This window comes from Pelodiscus sinensis, chromosome 3, assembly GCF_052426305.1.
Source record: "Pelodiscus sinensis isolate ZL-2025 chromosome 3, ASM5242630v1, whole genome shotgun sequence".
Taxonomy (NCBI): domain Eukaryota; kingdom Metazoa; phylum Chordata; order Testudines; family Trionychidae; genus Pelodiscus; species Pelodiscus sinensis.
Window position 1 is genome coordinate 116397404 of NC_143054.1, and position 13177 is coordinate 116410580.

General features: G+C 43.2%; 1 protein-coding gene across 8 annotated transcripts in view; it reads left to right on the forward strand.

Moving 5' to 3' along the window:
• MAP3K4 (mitogen-activated protein kinase kinase kinase 4) overlaps positions 1 to 13177 on the forward strand; it is a 116052-nt gene that overhangs the window by 54986 nt on the left and 47889 nt on the right. For all 8 annotated transcript variants that reach the window (XR_016349224.1, XR_012902747.2, XM_075924567.2 and 5 more), the window contains 3 exons: positions 5803 to 5952; positions 7421 to 7582; positions 9117 to 9250. Coding sequence is in view for 6 of the 8 variants with exons in the window: in XM_075924567.2 (XP_075780682.2) it covers positions 5803 to 5952; positions 7421 to 7582; positions 9117 to 9250 (446 nt within the window). In the remaining 2 variants the exon portion in view is untranslated. The remainder of the gene's footprint in view (positions 1 to 5802; positions 5953 to 7420; positions 7583 to 9116; positions 9251 to 13177) is intronic.

Below are 13177 nucleotides of genomic sequence, written 5' to 3' on the forward strand. Positions count from 1 at the left end.
GTCCCCCGCTGACGCTCTGCAACAGAACAGTGAAAGACATCCGGGCCAGGAGGCAAACAATGCTTGCCCTGAACAAGGCAGCATAAAGCAGGTTAAGGATCCTGCTCAGAGAGCCAGTGATCCCAAAGTAAAGCATAGAGCCTCTGGCTAAGCTTCGGGTTCACCTCAGAACAAGTGGATGGTACTGCAGGAGAAGCCGGTACCACCAACAAAGAAAAAAGGAGGCAGGCTGCAAAGCAGCGGAATGCCATGCACAGACAGACAAGCGATGCCATCGGTACTGGTGCACCCAAGAGTGCCGAGTACACAGATACATCCAGTAGGGGCAGACTATACAGAGATGCCACTGCCACCCCAGGTACCAAGGTATATGACCGAGGCGGATCTAGTGGTACCATTGGTACCATGCTCACCACTATTCGGTACCGACATCACATCAAGATCTAGAGATTCTGTCCTGTCCTCCACAGCAGCATCGTCGCTCAGATCGGCCAGGTTCAGCGATGATGATGAGGAAGAAATAAGTGGTCAAGGCAGACTACCTCAATACGTTGCAACACAACAATAGCAACCCCAGAACTGGCAGATGGCACAATGGGTATCCTCAATGCTCCTACCATAGTGGCCCTATTGGGACCCATGAGCACCCTACAGAAGCCAACAATTGCAACTGCAACAAACCCTCCAGATTCCAAGGGCTCAGTCGGCTGACACGAACATGCGGGGACGAGCTAACTATAGCTCAGCCACCCCTGACAGCGAGGCATCGATGAGAGAAGTGACACAAGATTCTCTTATTCCTCCTAATATGTCATGTTCCACGATGGATGACCACAGTCCACTCACATCACCAATTAGAGATGATGACTATAGAAAGTTTCAAGACCTGTTCCGCAGGGTAGCGGACACCCTGGAGATACAACTCCCGGACATGACGCAGAACAAGCTCAAGCTTACCAGCATATTTAACTTAACTTAGCACACCAGATTGGCTCTGCCGATGAACGAGGCCTTAATGGACCCAGATAAGGCCATATGGGAGACCATCGACTTCCAAGAAAATAAATAAACACTATGTAACAACTATGGAGTTGAATTCCTATTCTCTCACCCTCCCCCAAACTCGTTGGTTGTCGAAGCTGCCAGTCAGAGGGGTAAGCAACAGCAGTACCCCAGAAAACAGAGTCACGACAAGGAGATAAAGAGGATTGATGCTATGGGGAAGAAGGCATATTCAGCCTCCCTACAACTCAGAAATGCTAACTACGTGTCTCTATTAGCAAAATATTCACACTAGACATTCAAAACCTTCAATTCCTTCATTCAGTATCTGCCAGAATGATATAAAGGAAAATTTGAATCAAATGTGATTGAAGGCTCTCTGATCTCCCGCACAGCATTACAAGCAGCGTTGGATGCTGTGGATACAGCAGCCATGTCCATGGGGTGAATGGCATGGCTGCAAGTGTCTGGGTTTCCCAAGAAGGTACAATCAAACATCAAGGACCTTCCATTTGAAGGAGAGAAACTCTTTGCCAAGGCAATGAATTCATCGCTCCACACCCTTAGACTCCAGGGTGATGCTTCACACATTAAGGATTCAACTGCCTAGATCTGACAAACAATACAAACAACATAATCAAAGGTTCAGAACAACAGGGTATAACCACCAACAAAGGCCCTAGGAGAACAAGAGACCTGTGAGGCAATCTAGACGAAGGCAATCAAATGAGCAAACATCCGCAACTCAAGGGTCCAACTCTCGTCAGCAAATTTGAGACGTTGGTTGAGGGTATAGTAGCCCTCAATCCTCCAGGGCAGGCAGATCTAGGCAAACAGACGTTTGGGAACAGACTCACTGAATTCTATACAGTAGGGAAGACCATCACCTCAGACCAATGGGTCCTAGAAATAATACAAACCGGATACTGCATACCGTTCACAGCAGTTCCACTAACTCCCCTCGCTCCCTTGTCCCTCTTCAGGGACCCCTGTCACAAGAGTGCTCTCTTGGAAGAGGCACAGCGCCTCATGAAGCTTGGTGCTACAGAGGAAGTACCCAGCTGATACAGAGGCAGGGGATTCTATTCCAAATACTTCCTAATCGTCAAGAAACCGTGGGGGCAGAGACTCATCCTAGATCTTTGTGGATGAACCGCTTAACCGGTTCATCAAATATCAGAGGTTCAAGATGGTTACGCTGGCAAAGATCATACCTGCTTTGGAGAAAGGAGCATGGCTATCTACCCTCGACCTCAAGGACGCATATTTCCATGTATCAATTCACCCGGCACGCAGACGATTTCTCAAGTTTACCATCAAGAACTCTCACTATCAGTACAGGGTGCTTCCCTTCAGCCTGTCGACAGCACCCAGAGTATTCACCAAGGTCCTTGCCGTGGTAGCCGCACACCTACGGAGAAAGCACATAAACATATTTCCATATCTCGACAACTGTTTGATCAAGGCACCCATGTATGGGGACAGGGAGCGGACGTTACACTCAACAGGGCAGTTATTTGACAAGCTCGGGCTCCTATTGAACTTGGACAAATGTTCCCTCATTCCTACACAAACACTGGAGTTTATAGGAGCACAGCTGGACTGCACCAAAGGTATAGCATCATTGCCAATCCACAGATGGGAAAGATTACGCTACTTGATCATGTCGTTACAGAGTTGCCCATGCACCTCGGCACGTACATGCCTGCAAATACTCGGACACATAGCCACATCCACTTTTGTAGTCTCATATGCTTGACTACATATGAGGCCATTCCAGGCATGGCTAAACTGTGTATTGGCCCAGACACCACCCGATCCACAAGGCACTCCATGTACCCATTCAGGTCAAAATCATCTTAGACTGGTGGACAGACGTATGCAATGTATGCATGGGGCTTCCGTTTCAGGCACCAGTGCCATCTGTCACTCACAACAGATGTGTCCTTGCTGGGATGGGGAGCCCACATGGGGAGCATGATACTACAGGGACAATGGATACAACAGGAGCCCCGGCTCCATATCAATGTGTTGGAGCTCAGGGCAGTCAGACGAGCGTATTCCCAACTGCTCAAGCACATATGGAACAAGACATTGAGAGTGTTGGAGAATACCGCAATGACATATTACATTAAACAGACAGGCTGCACGATCTTGCGCCTCCATGTGCAGAAGCAATGAAACTGTGGCAATGGTGTATTACACACATCACCACACCTACCGCAATGCATTCACCGGGCAAGGACCCTGTATTAGTGGATGCCCTCAGCAGACAATTCCTGCAGAACCACGAAAGGGAAATCAACAAATCCATCACAAACAACCTTTTCAAGAAATGGGGCTACCCAGTAATGGACTTGTTTGCAATGCACACCAACTCCCAGTGCCTCCTGTACTGTTCCAGGGTAGGTGTTGGACCACGATCTCTCATGGACACATTTGAAGTCCGCTGGCATTTTCCGTTGGCATATGCGTTTCCACCTATACCTCTTATACAACAGATGGCGTTGAAAATCAGACAGGATGCAGCAAGGGTCATACTGGTAGCCCAAGTTGGCCAAGACAGATCTGGTACCCTACCATACTGCAACTCAGGACTCGTCCCCCATACAAGTTCCCACCGATATGAGTGCTGCTGACCCAGATAAAGGGTGCATACCACATCCTAGATGCCACACACTAAATCTGCAAGCATGAATGCTTGTTGGCTCTCAAATAACGAGATAGCGCTGTCTCATAGTCAGAGATCCTGAGCGACTCTAGGAGACAGACTTACCTGCAGAATTGGGCCCGATTTAAAGCCTGGAATTCAGCTCAAGCACGGGATCCATACAAGGCAGAGATATTGGACATACTAGAGTATAGTCTCCATCTGTGGGACACAGGAATATCAATTAGTTCCCTCAATGTACACTTAGCCACTATAGCTGTGATACATCCATCCATACAGAGGTATTCAGTTTTTTCCCCGTATGTGAAGAGATTCTGGAAAGGGATACAGAACCTTTATCCACCACAGAGAGACTCACATCATGGGACTTGAATCTTGTGCTGGACTCACTCATGAGATGGCCTTTTGAGTTGTTTGCCACTTGCTCGCTATTCCACCTTTCAATGAAAGTAGCTTTTTCTCGTAGCGATAACATCAGCTAGGAGAGTGGGCGAAATAGCGGCACGCATGGTGGACCTGCTGTACATGGTGTTCTACAAGAACAAGGTCGTCCTTAGAACCCATCTGAAATTCCTGCCCAAAGTACCTACTTCGTTCCATTGTAACGAACCAGTAGACTTACCTGTGTTCTTTCCAAAACCACACAAGGGCAGCAAGCAGACTGTGCTGCACATGCTGGGTATACGCAGGGCATTAGCCTTTTACCTTGAATGTGCAAGAGACTTCAGACGCGCTCCCAGACTTTTTCGTTTGTGGACATGTCCAGAGGACAACCTGTTTCCAAACAACGGATATCCAAATGGATTTCTACATGCATACAACTGGCTTACACCCAGAAACACAGACAGTGGGCAACAGTTATACGGGCGCATTCCACGAGAGCAGAATCAACCACAACTGCTTTCCTCAAGGGTCTTCCTATATACGCCATTTGCAGAGCTGCAACATGGGCTTCAGCCAATATCTTTGCACAGCGTTACGCTATTCAGTACTTTCAGGACACAGACGCTAGATTTGGATGTACCGTACTGTCCAACATCCAGCCCTTCAACACTGAGTGCCCACCGCCAAGGAGGAATACTGCTGCGTAGTCATCTAAGTGGCGCACCCACGGGGACCCTAGAAGAAGGGAAGGTTACTCACCTTGTGCAGTAACTGGAGTTCTTCGAGATGTCCCCCCACAGGTGCTCCATACCCACCTGCCTCCCTTCTGTTCTGGGCTAACACAGTCCGTCGTAGAAAAGGAATGGCCGCCGGCGCGTGTCTGTCACTCAAAGCGATTGCGCAATAGTGCAGCACTCGCCGGCGGCTGGGGACTGCTGCTATAGCTCTCCAGGCCACGTACACAGCGGCGCTGACGCACCTAAGTGGAGCACCCATGGAGATGCATCTCGAAGAACTCCAGTTAGTGCATAAAGTGAGTAACCTTCCCCATCTAAAGTAGCAACTCTGTAAATTTGGACTTGATCTACTGTAATTGTTGTTCCAACTGGTTCTTGCAGTTTGTCATTAACAGGGCTCAGATTGTGAATCATGACTGTCTTTGCTCTGGGACATATATCTTTGCAGGCTTTACTGAAACACTGAATGTTGGTTCCTAACGAATATGTGCATATTTTAGAAATTTACAAGGATAACATAGTTTTCCTGCCTAGAAAATATTTCTGAAGCCTCTTGTGTAGCATGGATGAAGTCTGCTTACTCCAGGCATTTATCACCTACTTTTGGTGACATTGGTAGTTTATTTTGCTAGACGCTAATTTTCAAAGTGTAACTGGTCAGTTTGAAAATTCCTTGGCACAGTTTTTATCAAACTTTTGAAAGCTGGTCTCCCCTTCAGGAAACATTTCCGTTGCAGTCCAGCTGTATGGTGTTAAGCCCTGTCTTAATTTATGTATCTTATGCTTATAAACATGATTCAGGAAACATACTGCGAGTCAAAACAATTCCCAAAGAACACTTCATATAAAAGTAGAATCCTTATAGTATCAAAGAATAAGATTTATAATCTTTTGGGTTTCAAGAAAACATTTGGGAATAGTAAAATTGTCATAAAAATGGCTACCTATTGTATCCGTAAGAACTTGATCATGTCTTCTTTAGCAATATGTTTAATCTTGCATTCCTAGGTTGATAACCTCCTCTTTGTAGTCATGCAATCTGCCCATCTTGTAAGTCAGAGAAAAGCTTTCCAACAGTCTATTGAAGGGCTTCTATTGTTGCATCATGAACAGACATCCAGCCAGCCAGTCATTGCTAAAGCATTGCAGCAGTTAAAAGTAAGCAGCCTTCTAATTTATTTCTACCAGGATTGTTTGTTTCATCATTTGCATTTCTTTTACTGGAATACATTAACACAAATAGTTCAAAAGCTATTGATGTGATTTAATTACAGGCCTATGCACAGGAATTTCTGAGGGATGTACAGTTTTTTTGTAGATGTGGACCACAAAGGTGTGAATGCACTCCTTATGGTCTCCGAGGTAAGCGGGGAAATCAGCCCCAGCCTTCCCCCGGCTGCTCAGAGCATGAGGAAGGGAGGCTTGGGCAGCATGCTGCTCCTACCTTTCCGTGCTCCTCCGGAGCATGCTTACTTGGGGAACTATGGGGGGGAAGAATGGGGGTGCTTTCATACCCTTCGCCTCCCCTCCCCCTGTATATGGGTCTGAATTATAAACCAGTATTCTGCATTTGTAATTTGTGCAAGTGGTCATAGGTCATTTTTTCAGTCCAGCCTCCGTTGTGGTTGCACCAAATCTCTTGTTAATGCAGTTTGAGCAGTATCATGTGCATGTACAAGTTCCAGAATTTACATACACAAAATAGGAAGCTAGTCTGTAGTATATTAGACACATGAACCCTAGAAAAGCCACAAGTTTCATATAATAGGGTCACAGAATGGAAATAAAGTACATCCACTAGTTTGTGCAAACTGTCTGTAGTCAAAATGTCTAAGGTGAAGTTTCATTTTATGACAACAAACAGTCACATGTTTTTATGTTATGGGTACTTAGGTTTAAGTACCCATTCTCCAGATACTTAATGATTCTCTGTCTCCTGCCCTTCTCCCTCCCCTTCCTCTCTTCTACTTATTTCAAGTTTTCATATCCCAAACTCATAACTCCGGTCATCTGAAGAAGTGGGCTGTGCCCACCAAAGCTCATGATACCATCTACATGTTTTGTTAGTTTATAAAGTGCTACCAGATCATTTGTTATGTTCTTATGTGACATGAAATTAGCTAGGCCTACAAAACCACAGGCCCTACGGAAACAAGGATTTACTAACACAGTGTCCTGGCTGTTCCCTAGGTTTCCCACTGAAGTCAGTGGCCCCTGTGTCCCAAAGACACCCAAAGATAGAATCTGACTATGTTGTTGTTGTTATGCTTTATATAGAAAGTAATAGTAGTTACTCTTTTGCTAACAGAGCCAGCTGTTACTGTAAAATATAGTTTCTAAGAATGTGGGCTAACGTATTTATAAATTTGTAATTTATTTCAGAAAACTCTAGATTTTGGTCAGAATTTGAAAATTGTTTCTTGGTTACAGCCCTATTTTGTAAGTGATTGTTAATGTGTGTAGAACTTGGTGTGTGTACTCGTATATAAAATCATCATCTAACTATGAATTAATCTTCACCCATGATTTGTTTTATACACTTTTTACTGTGTGTGTGTCTTTACAGTGCTTACCATAATGGCATTACTGTTCTACAAATAGCATTTATTCATTTTTTGTTCTTCAGAGTGATGCATTACAGCTATGCAATAAGATAAGTTGTGCCATTGATAGAGTTGATCGCATGTTCACTTCTGAATTTGATGCTGAGGTTGATGAGTCTGAATCTGCCACTTTGCAGCAGTACTATCGAGAAGCCATGATTCAGGGTTACAATTTTGGGTTTGAGGTAAGTGAGCAAAAGGGAATGCATTCTAGTAGTAAAATAATGTTTTTCACATATTCTTAGAACAGTATTCTCAAAGTGGGCTGGGGCCCACTCTGTCTGTGTCCAGACTCAGGGGTTTTTTCGAAAAAAGTAGCCTTTTTTCGAAAAACTTCACCTGCGTCTAGACTGCAATCGCGTTCTTTCGAAATTAAATCGTAAGAACGCGGCTTTTCTTTCGACGGTGGTAAACCTAATTCCACGAGGAAGAATGCCTTTTTTTGAAAGTGCTCTTTCGAAAAAAGGCGTTCTTGAAAGCAAACAGGGCTTTTTAGAAAGAGAGCATCCAGACTGCCTCGGTGCTCTCTTTCGAAAAAGCGTTCCGCGTGCAGTCTAGATGCGCTCTTTCGAAAGAGGCTTTTTCGAAAGATTCGAAAGAGGCTTTTTCGAAAGATACTTTAGAAAAAGCCTCTTTCGAAAGAGGCTTGCAGTCTAGACATAGCCTCTGAGAGAACTGCTAATGTGCTGCTTCAGTTTGTTTACTTACCGGCTCTGCAGCCATGGAGCCGTGTGGCACCCCTTAGCTGCAAATGGTGAATTACCGCCAGTGGGAATCGCAAGGCTTTGTGACTGCGGAGCTGGTAAGTAAACCAACCCGAGTGGCCCGTTAGCAGCTTTCTCATAGTAGGTCTGCAGCACGCTTTAAGAAACACTGTTTGAGAGAAACTGATAAAATTCTACTCTTTCACTTGTACAAATTAGTGAATTACTGCTTTTGAGTGAATTCTTATAAGATTATTGTGTGATGCTGTTCAAATATTTTCATTGTATTTAAAAACAAATGAAAAAATTGCAAATTCTTATTTTGGCAAGACATTCTGAGTTTGGAGCCTGAATTTAACGTTTAGATTCTTCAGATTCTGTCTGAAACTTTCACAGGAGATCAGATATGGGCTGTGTCATTTGATCATTCTTTGCCTCTTTTTTTTTTCTTTTTCTTCTTATGCCCATACAAGCTACTATGTAAATGTAAAATATTTTATTTTTTTAATTGTGAGCCCTTATTCTAAGGTTCTCTTTAAATCCTTTATATGAGTGGATGCAGCTCCTCAATGCTGCCTTAGAGTGCCAACCAGGAAATGTCAGCTTCAGGCCACTTCTTATAAGTCTTCATTTGCTTGATTCCTTTGAACCCTTTACAGATACACTATTGAGAGAGTGTACTCTTCACGATGTACAGAGTCTTTGTAAGAATGATCTTCAGAGAGACAGCCCATGTTCCCACTGAAGAATCTTTTAGTTCACATATTTACATATTATGCCACATGGATGAAATGCTGTCTGTGTGTCTTGGTTCGTTTGCAATAAATGTCTTGTCTTTGTGATTTTCCCTCAAAGACATTGTTAAATGAATAATTATACAATTCTATTGCTATAATTAGTTATCTTGTATAAGAGTGAGATGTGATTGTGCTTCCTTGCAATTTTATTAGTAGTAAATATTATGTAATGGTATTTTAATTTTAATACTTGAAGAATAATTTTTCATATATTGTAGTACCATAAAGAAGTTGTTCGCTTGATGTCTGGAGAATTCAGGCAGAAAATTGGAGATAAATATATCAATTTTGCCAGAAAATGGATGAATTATGTACTAACAAAATGCGAGAGTGGTCGAGGCACTAGACCCAGGTAAAGGCTAACTGGGCACTGTATCACAATATCACGTATTGCTCTCTTTTTTAAATACTGTGTGGGATAGTTCTACATTGAATCATGAATAATAGCTGAATATATATAATATATGTAAAATAAAATTATATTGGTGCTTCTATTGCTATTATTTCGGTGAGATTTTCCATAGTAAAAGTACAAAGCAAGCACTGCCCAAACTGCTTAATGAGTAGTTTTTCTTTCCAGACTCCTTGCCCTGAGTGTTAGCTGTCACAGAAAAGAGAGAAGAGAGATACCTGACATAACTAGTCCCCAGACCATTCAAAGCTTTCAAGTTAAAGGGTGAAGGAACCATTTGATCAGGAATCTGCAAATATGTGCAGCATTGGATAACTTTTTTTCCTCCAATAAGAGTTCTTTGATTATCCCACCTATGGGTGAAACAAAACAGGAAAGTTTGGGCAGTCTTCTGACAAGACGAAAATGATAGAAAGTATTCTGCCATTGTTGGATATTCAGCAACAATGAGAAATCAACTAAGACCTTAGGACTGTGTATAGTTTTGAGCACTGAATGTCGGGTCTCTTTGAGGGTATGGCCATACTACTTTGAGCAATTGCACATGTCCATTTCATTTCAGATGTGTACCTGCCCAGTGTGCCAAAGATAGAGATTTTCCCCTTAATGGCACCTGTGGGGACAACACATGCATGTATGCTCTTTGTGGCTTTCACTGCTGAGAGACCATCTCTCTGCCCTTTATATCACCCCTTTGTACTACCCCAGGTTCTCTGTTCCTTCTTACCTCCCATGTTGGGAGTCAGTGTGTTGGCTTTCTTTGCAAGTGTTTTTCCCATCAGTGTACTCCTCTATAGTTAGTTAGCTAGAGATTTAGAGTAAATTTTGTTTGTTTTCTACTAATTATAATAGTGTGTTGGTTCCTGCATGTTCCAAGTACCAATACCCAGGGCATGCCTGTCTTTAGACTTTAGGACTTACATCAACTGCAAGAAATCTCTGCTGGTGAGTGACCCTCACACCAGGAGTCTAAAGTACTTGAGGGAGGATCACATCAAGGACCATTGTCCTGGACTTGAAGTTGTACTTTGCTACCTATATCTGAACCTTCCCCCTTAGGTACTGAACATTTCTTCTATCAGAAGCACTACTCCAGGCATAGCATAGCATAGTCTTGTGTAGTCTTGGTGTTATTCCCCTTCCCTGATGCCCGGAAGGAACATAAAAACTATGCCTTGAAAGTATGCCCAGTTCTTCCACAAAATCAAGGCCTCTAGCACTGTCTACCAGTAAGGTTGGGTGTCCTCCGATGATTGAAGGTGGTCCCACCACTGACCTTGTCTTGTGGGTTGTTAACTCCATCACCAATACAGTTGAGACGAACCTCCTACTGTGATAGCTTTCCTCGAACGCAGCAGTCTCAAAGGGCACGCTTGGTAAAGACAATACTGAAGGCTTATGCTGTGGGATGAGAGATGCTATACCTCTTGGTACTGGACGTTATGACAGTACAGCAGAGAAGTCATCCAGTACTGATACACCTTCAGTTTCTGTTGAAGTTACCTGCCAGTAAAGTTCAACTCTCGGTACTGGCATAGCTGACTTGAGTCAGTCTAGTGTCACCTAGATACAGTTATTTTCCTACCTTGACAATTTGCTGGTAGAATGTCAGTCCAAGAACAAGGTAGAATTCAGTTTAGCAGAATTTAATGTTTTGAGATCCGTTGATCAATGAGAGCTTGTCAGTCTTCAGTACAGAAATCGGAATTTATAGGGGCATTCTTGGTTTCTGTAGTAATCAGGCTTCTCAGGTCCAGCCAGATTCCAGGCAGTGTTAACAATTTCTCTCAGATCTGAAAGTCCTTCCAATAACAGCTTCAAGGAACTACCCCGGTCTTCTGAAAATATAACCTCATTAACATATATGGACTGTCCTGAGAAACTTTTGTCTCAGAAAGTTACAGGACTGGTTAAAATCAGTGTACTACCTGGCTCATAACCCATTGGACATATTCATTTATGTGCTTGCAACTGTGCTAGTCTTTTTGGAATAATGAATGGATGCAGCCCAACTTGTGTATGGTAATTGTGTTTGCCCCTCCTCTATCCACACTGACTCTTGAATGTCATACTAAGAAAGTTGATGGGTCCACCCTTTGAACTGATGGCTTACCTGTTAATTCACACACCCACCCTTATCTAATTCCTAGGGCTCAGGCCGGAAGTTCCTGCAAACCCACAGGAAGTTCCGCCCTGAGCCCTAGGAATTGGGTAAGGGTGGGTGTGTAACCTGTTCATTATTCCAGCTATATAGGAAATTCATGGGTTTTGGCAAGAAGAGTGGCAGAATTGCAATCATTGGTAGTTAATCCTCCCTACATAGTCTTCTGTAAGAATAAAGCAAACTTATGTCTGCATCCAAAAACTTTGACTTTAGTATCAGAATTCCACTTCACTCAGGCAATATACTTACCAAATTTCCTAAGCCCCATTCTCATAAGGATGAAAAGAGACTCCATGCCTTGGAAGTTAGAAGAGGATTAGTGTTGTAATTGGACAGAGCTAGGTCATTTAGGTTGTCCTCCCAGCTGATTGTGGTTATTGTAGAAAGGACGAAAGCCCTTGCAATCTTACCTCAGAAAATCTCATCCTGGATTTCTAAATGTCCATCAGTCACTGGACAGGTACACTCTGAAATCCATCTCAGATTGAATTTCTTGTGCGTTGTCTGAAGTGGCATGAACATGTGCAGTGCCTTGAAGTTAAAAATGGTTAGTTGCTGTTCTGTTGTTCTTTGAGATGCATTACACATTCCCGTCCAGTATGAAGGAACTGAAGAGATTTGGGACAGCCCTCCCCTTTATACCATTGTGCAGCAGCATGAGTCAGAAGAGGGTGTACATGCTGTGCCAACAGATACAGTGAGGGAAGAATTTGACTCTGGTACGCAGGGCATGCACACACCTGAAGTGAAATGTACCTGTGCAACACATCTCAAAGAACAAGAGTTACAGAACAGGTAAGCAACTATTTTTTCCCTGCAGCTACTCCTGGCTTCAAATTTAGCTCAAGCCAACTTGCTTTCATATACATTCCAGTTTTATGCAGCTTGGTGGGCAACAAGTTTGTCAGCTCTGAATGGGAAAGATTTAGGGCTGAACGTTATCAGTATATTGATGGCAGTGTTGCCCAGCACGGTCTGTCTCCCCTTATGTTTTTACCAAATGTTCAGTAAGAGGGCTGATAAAATTGAACCATGTGGCGCACCACACCATAAAGCTCCTGAGGGAAGACAAGATACCTATCACCCTATTCTCAGATGAATCAGGAGAATTGGCAAAGCTGACCACCTAAAGTGCAACTTTCATTGGCGTATATAGTAGTATGTTGTGATGGTTGATATCAAAAACCTCTACAGGATTCACTCACTGAACCTCTTAAGGCTTAGAGCTAAAACCCAGTTGGAATAGCTATATAATATTAATACTGGTCAGGTTCTGCTTAAGTCTACTTGCTAGTAACACATCTTTAATTTGTGCCCAGAAAGGAGTTGGTAGTGATTCTCTAAAGTAGTTGCTAAGCTCTCATGTTCTCGTCTGGACACTTTGAAACAGACCGTGAGGATTGATATGTACTTCGTAAGACATTAGTGAGCTGAGGTACAAAACCAGACCTGAGGAAGGTAGACGACTATCTTCACTAGGAGACATCTATATTAAAAGTCCTGTACTTAGCATTTTATGTCCATTTATTACTTGGTTAAAGATTAATCTATTGGCAAAAGCAAGATACTTCATTCTATATGTAAATCCAAACAGATACACAGAATTTTTGTTAATCTATGTAGGTAAGCAGCTATCATTGGGTTATGTCTACACTGCAAAAATAAACAAACCAGAAACATTGGGTCTCAGAGCCCAGGTCTGC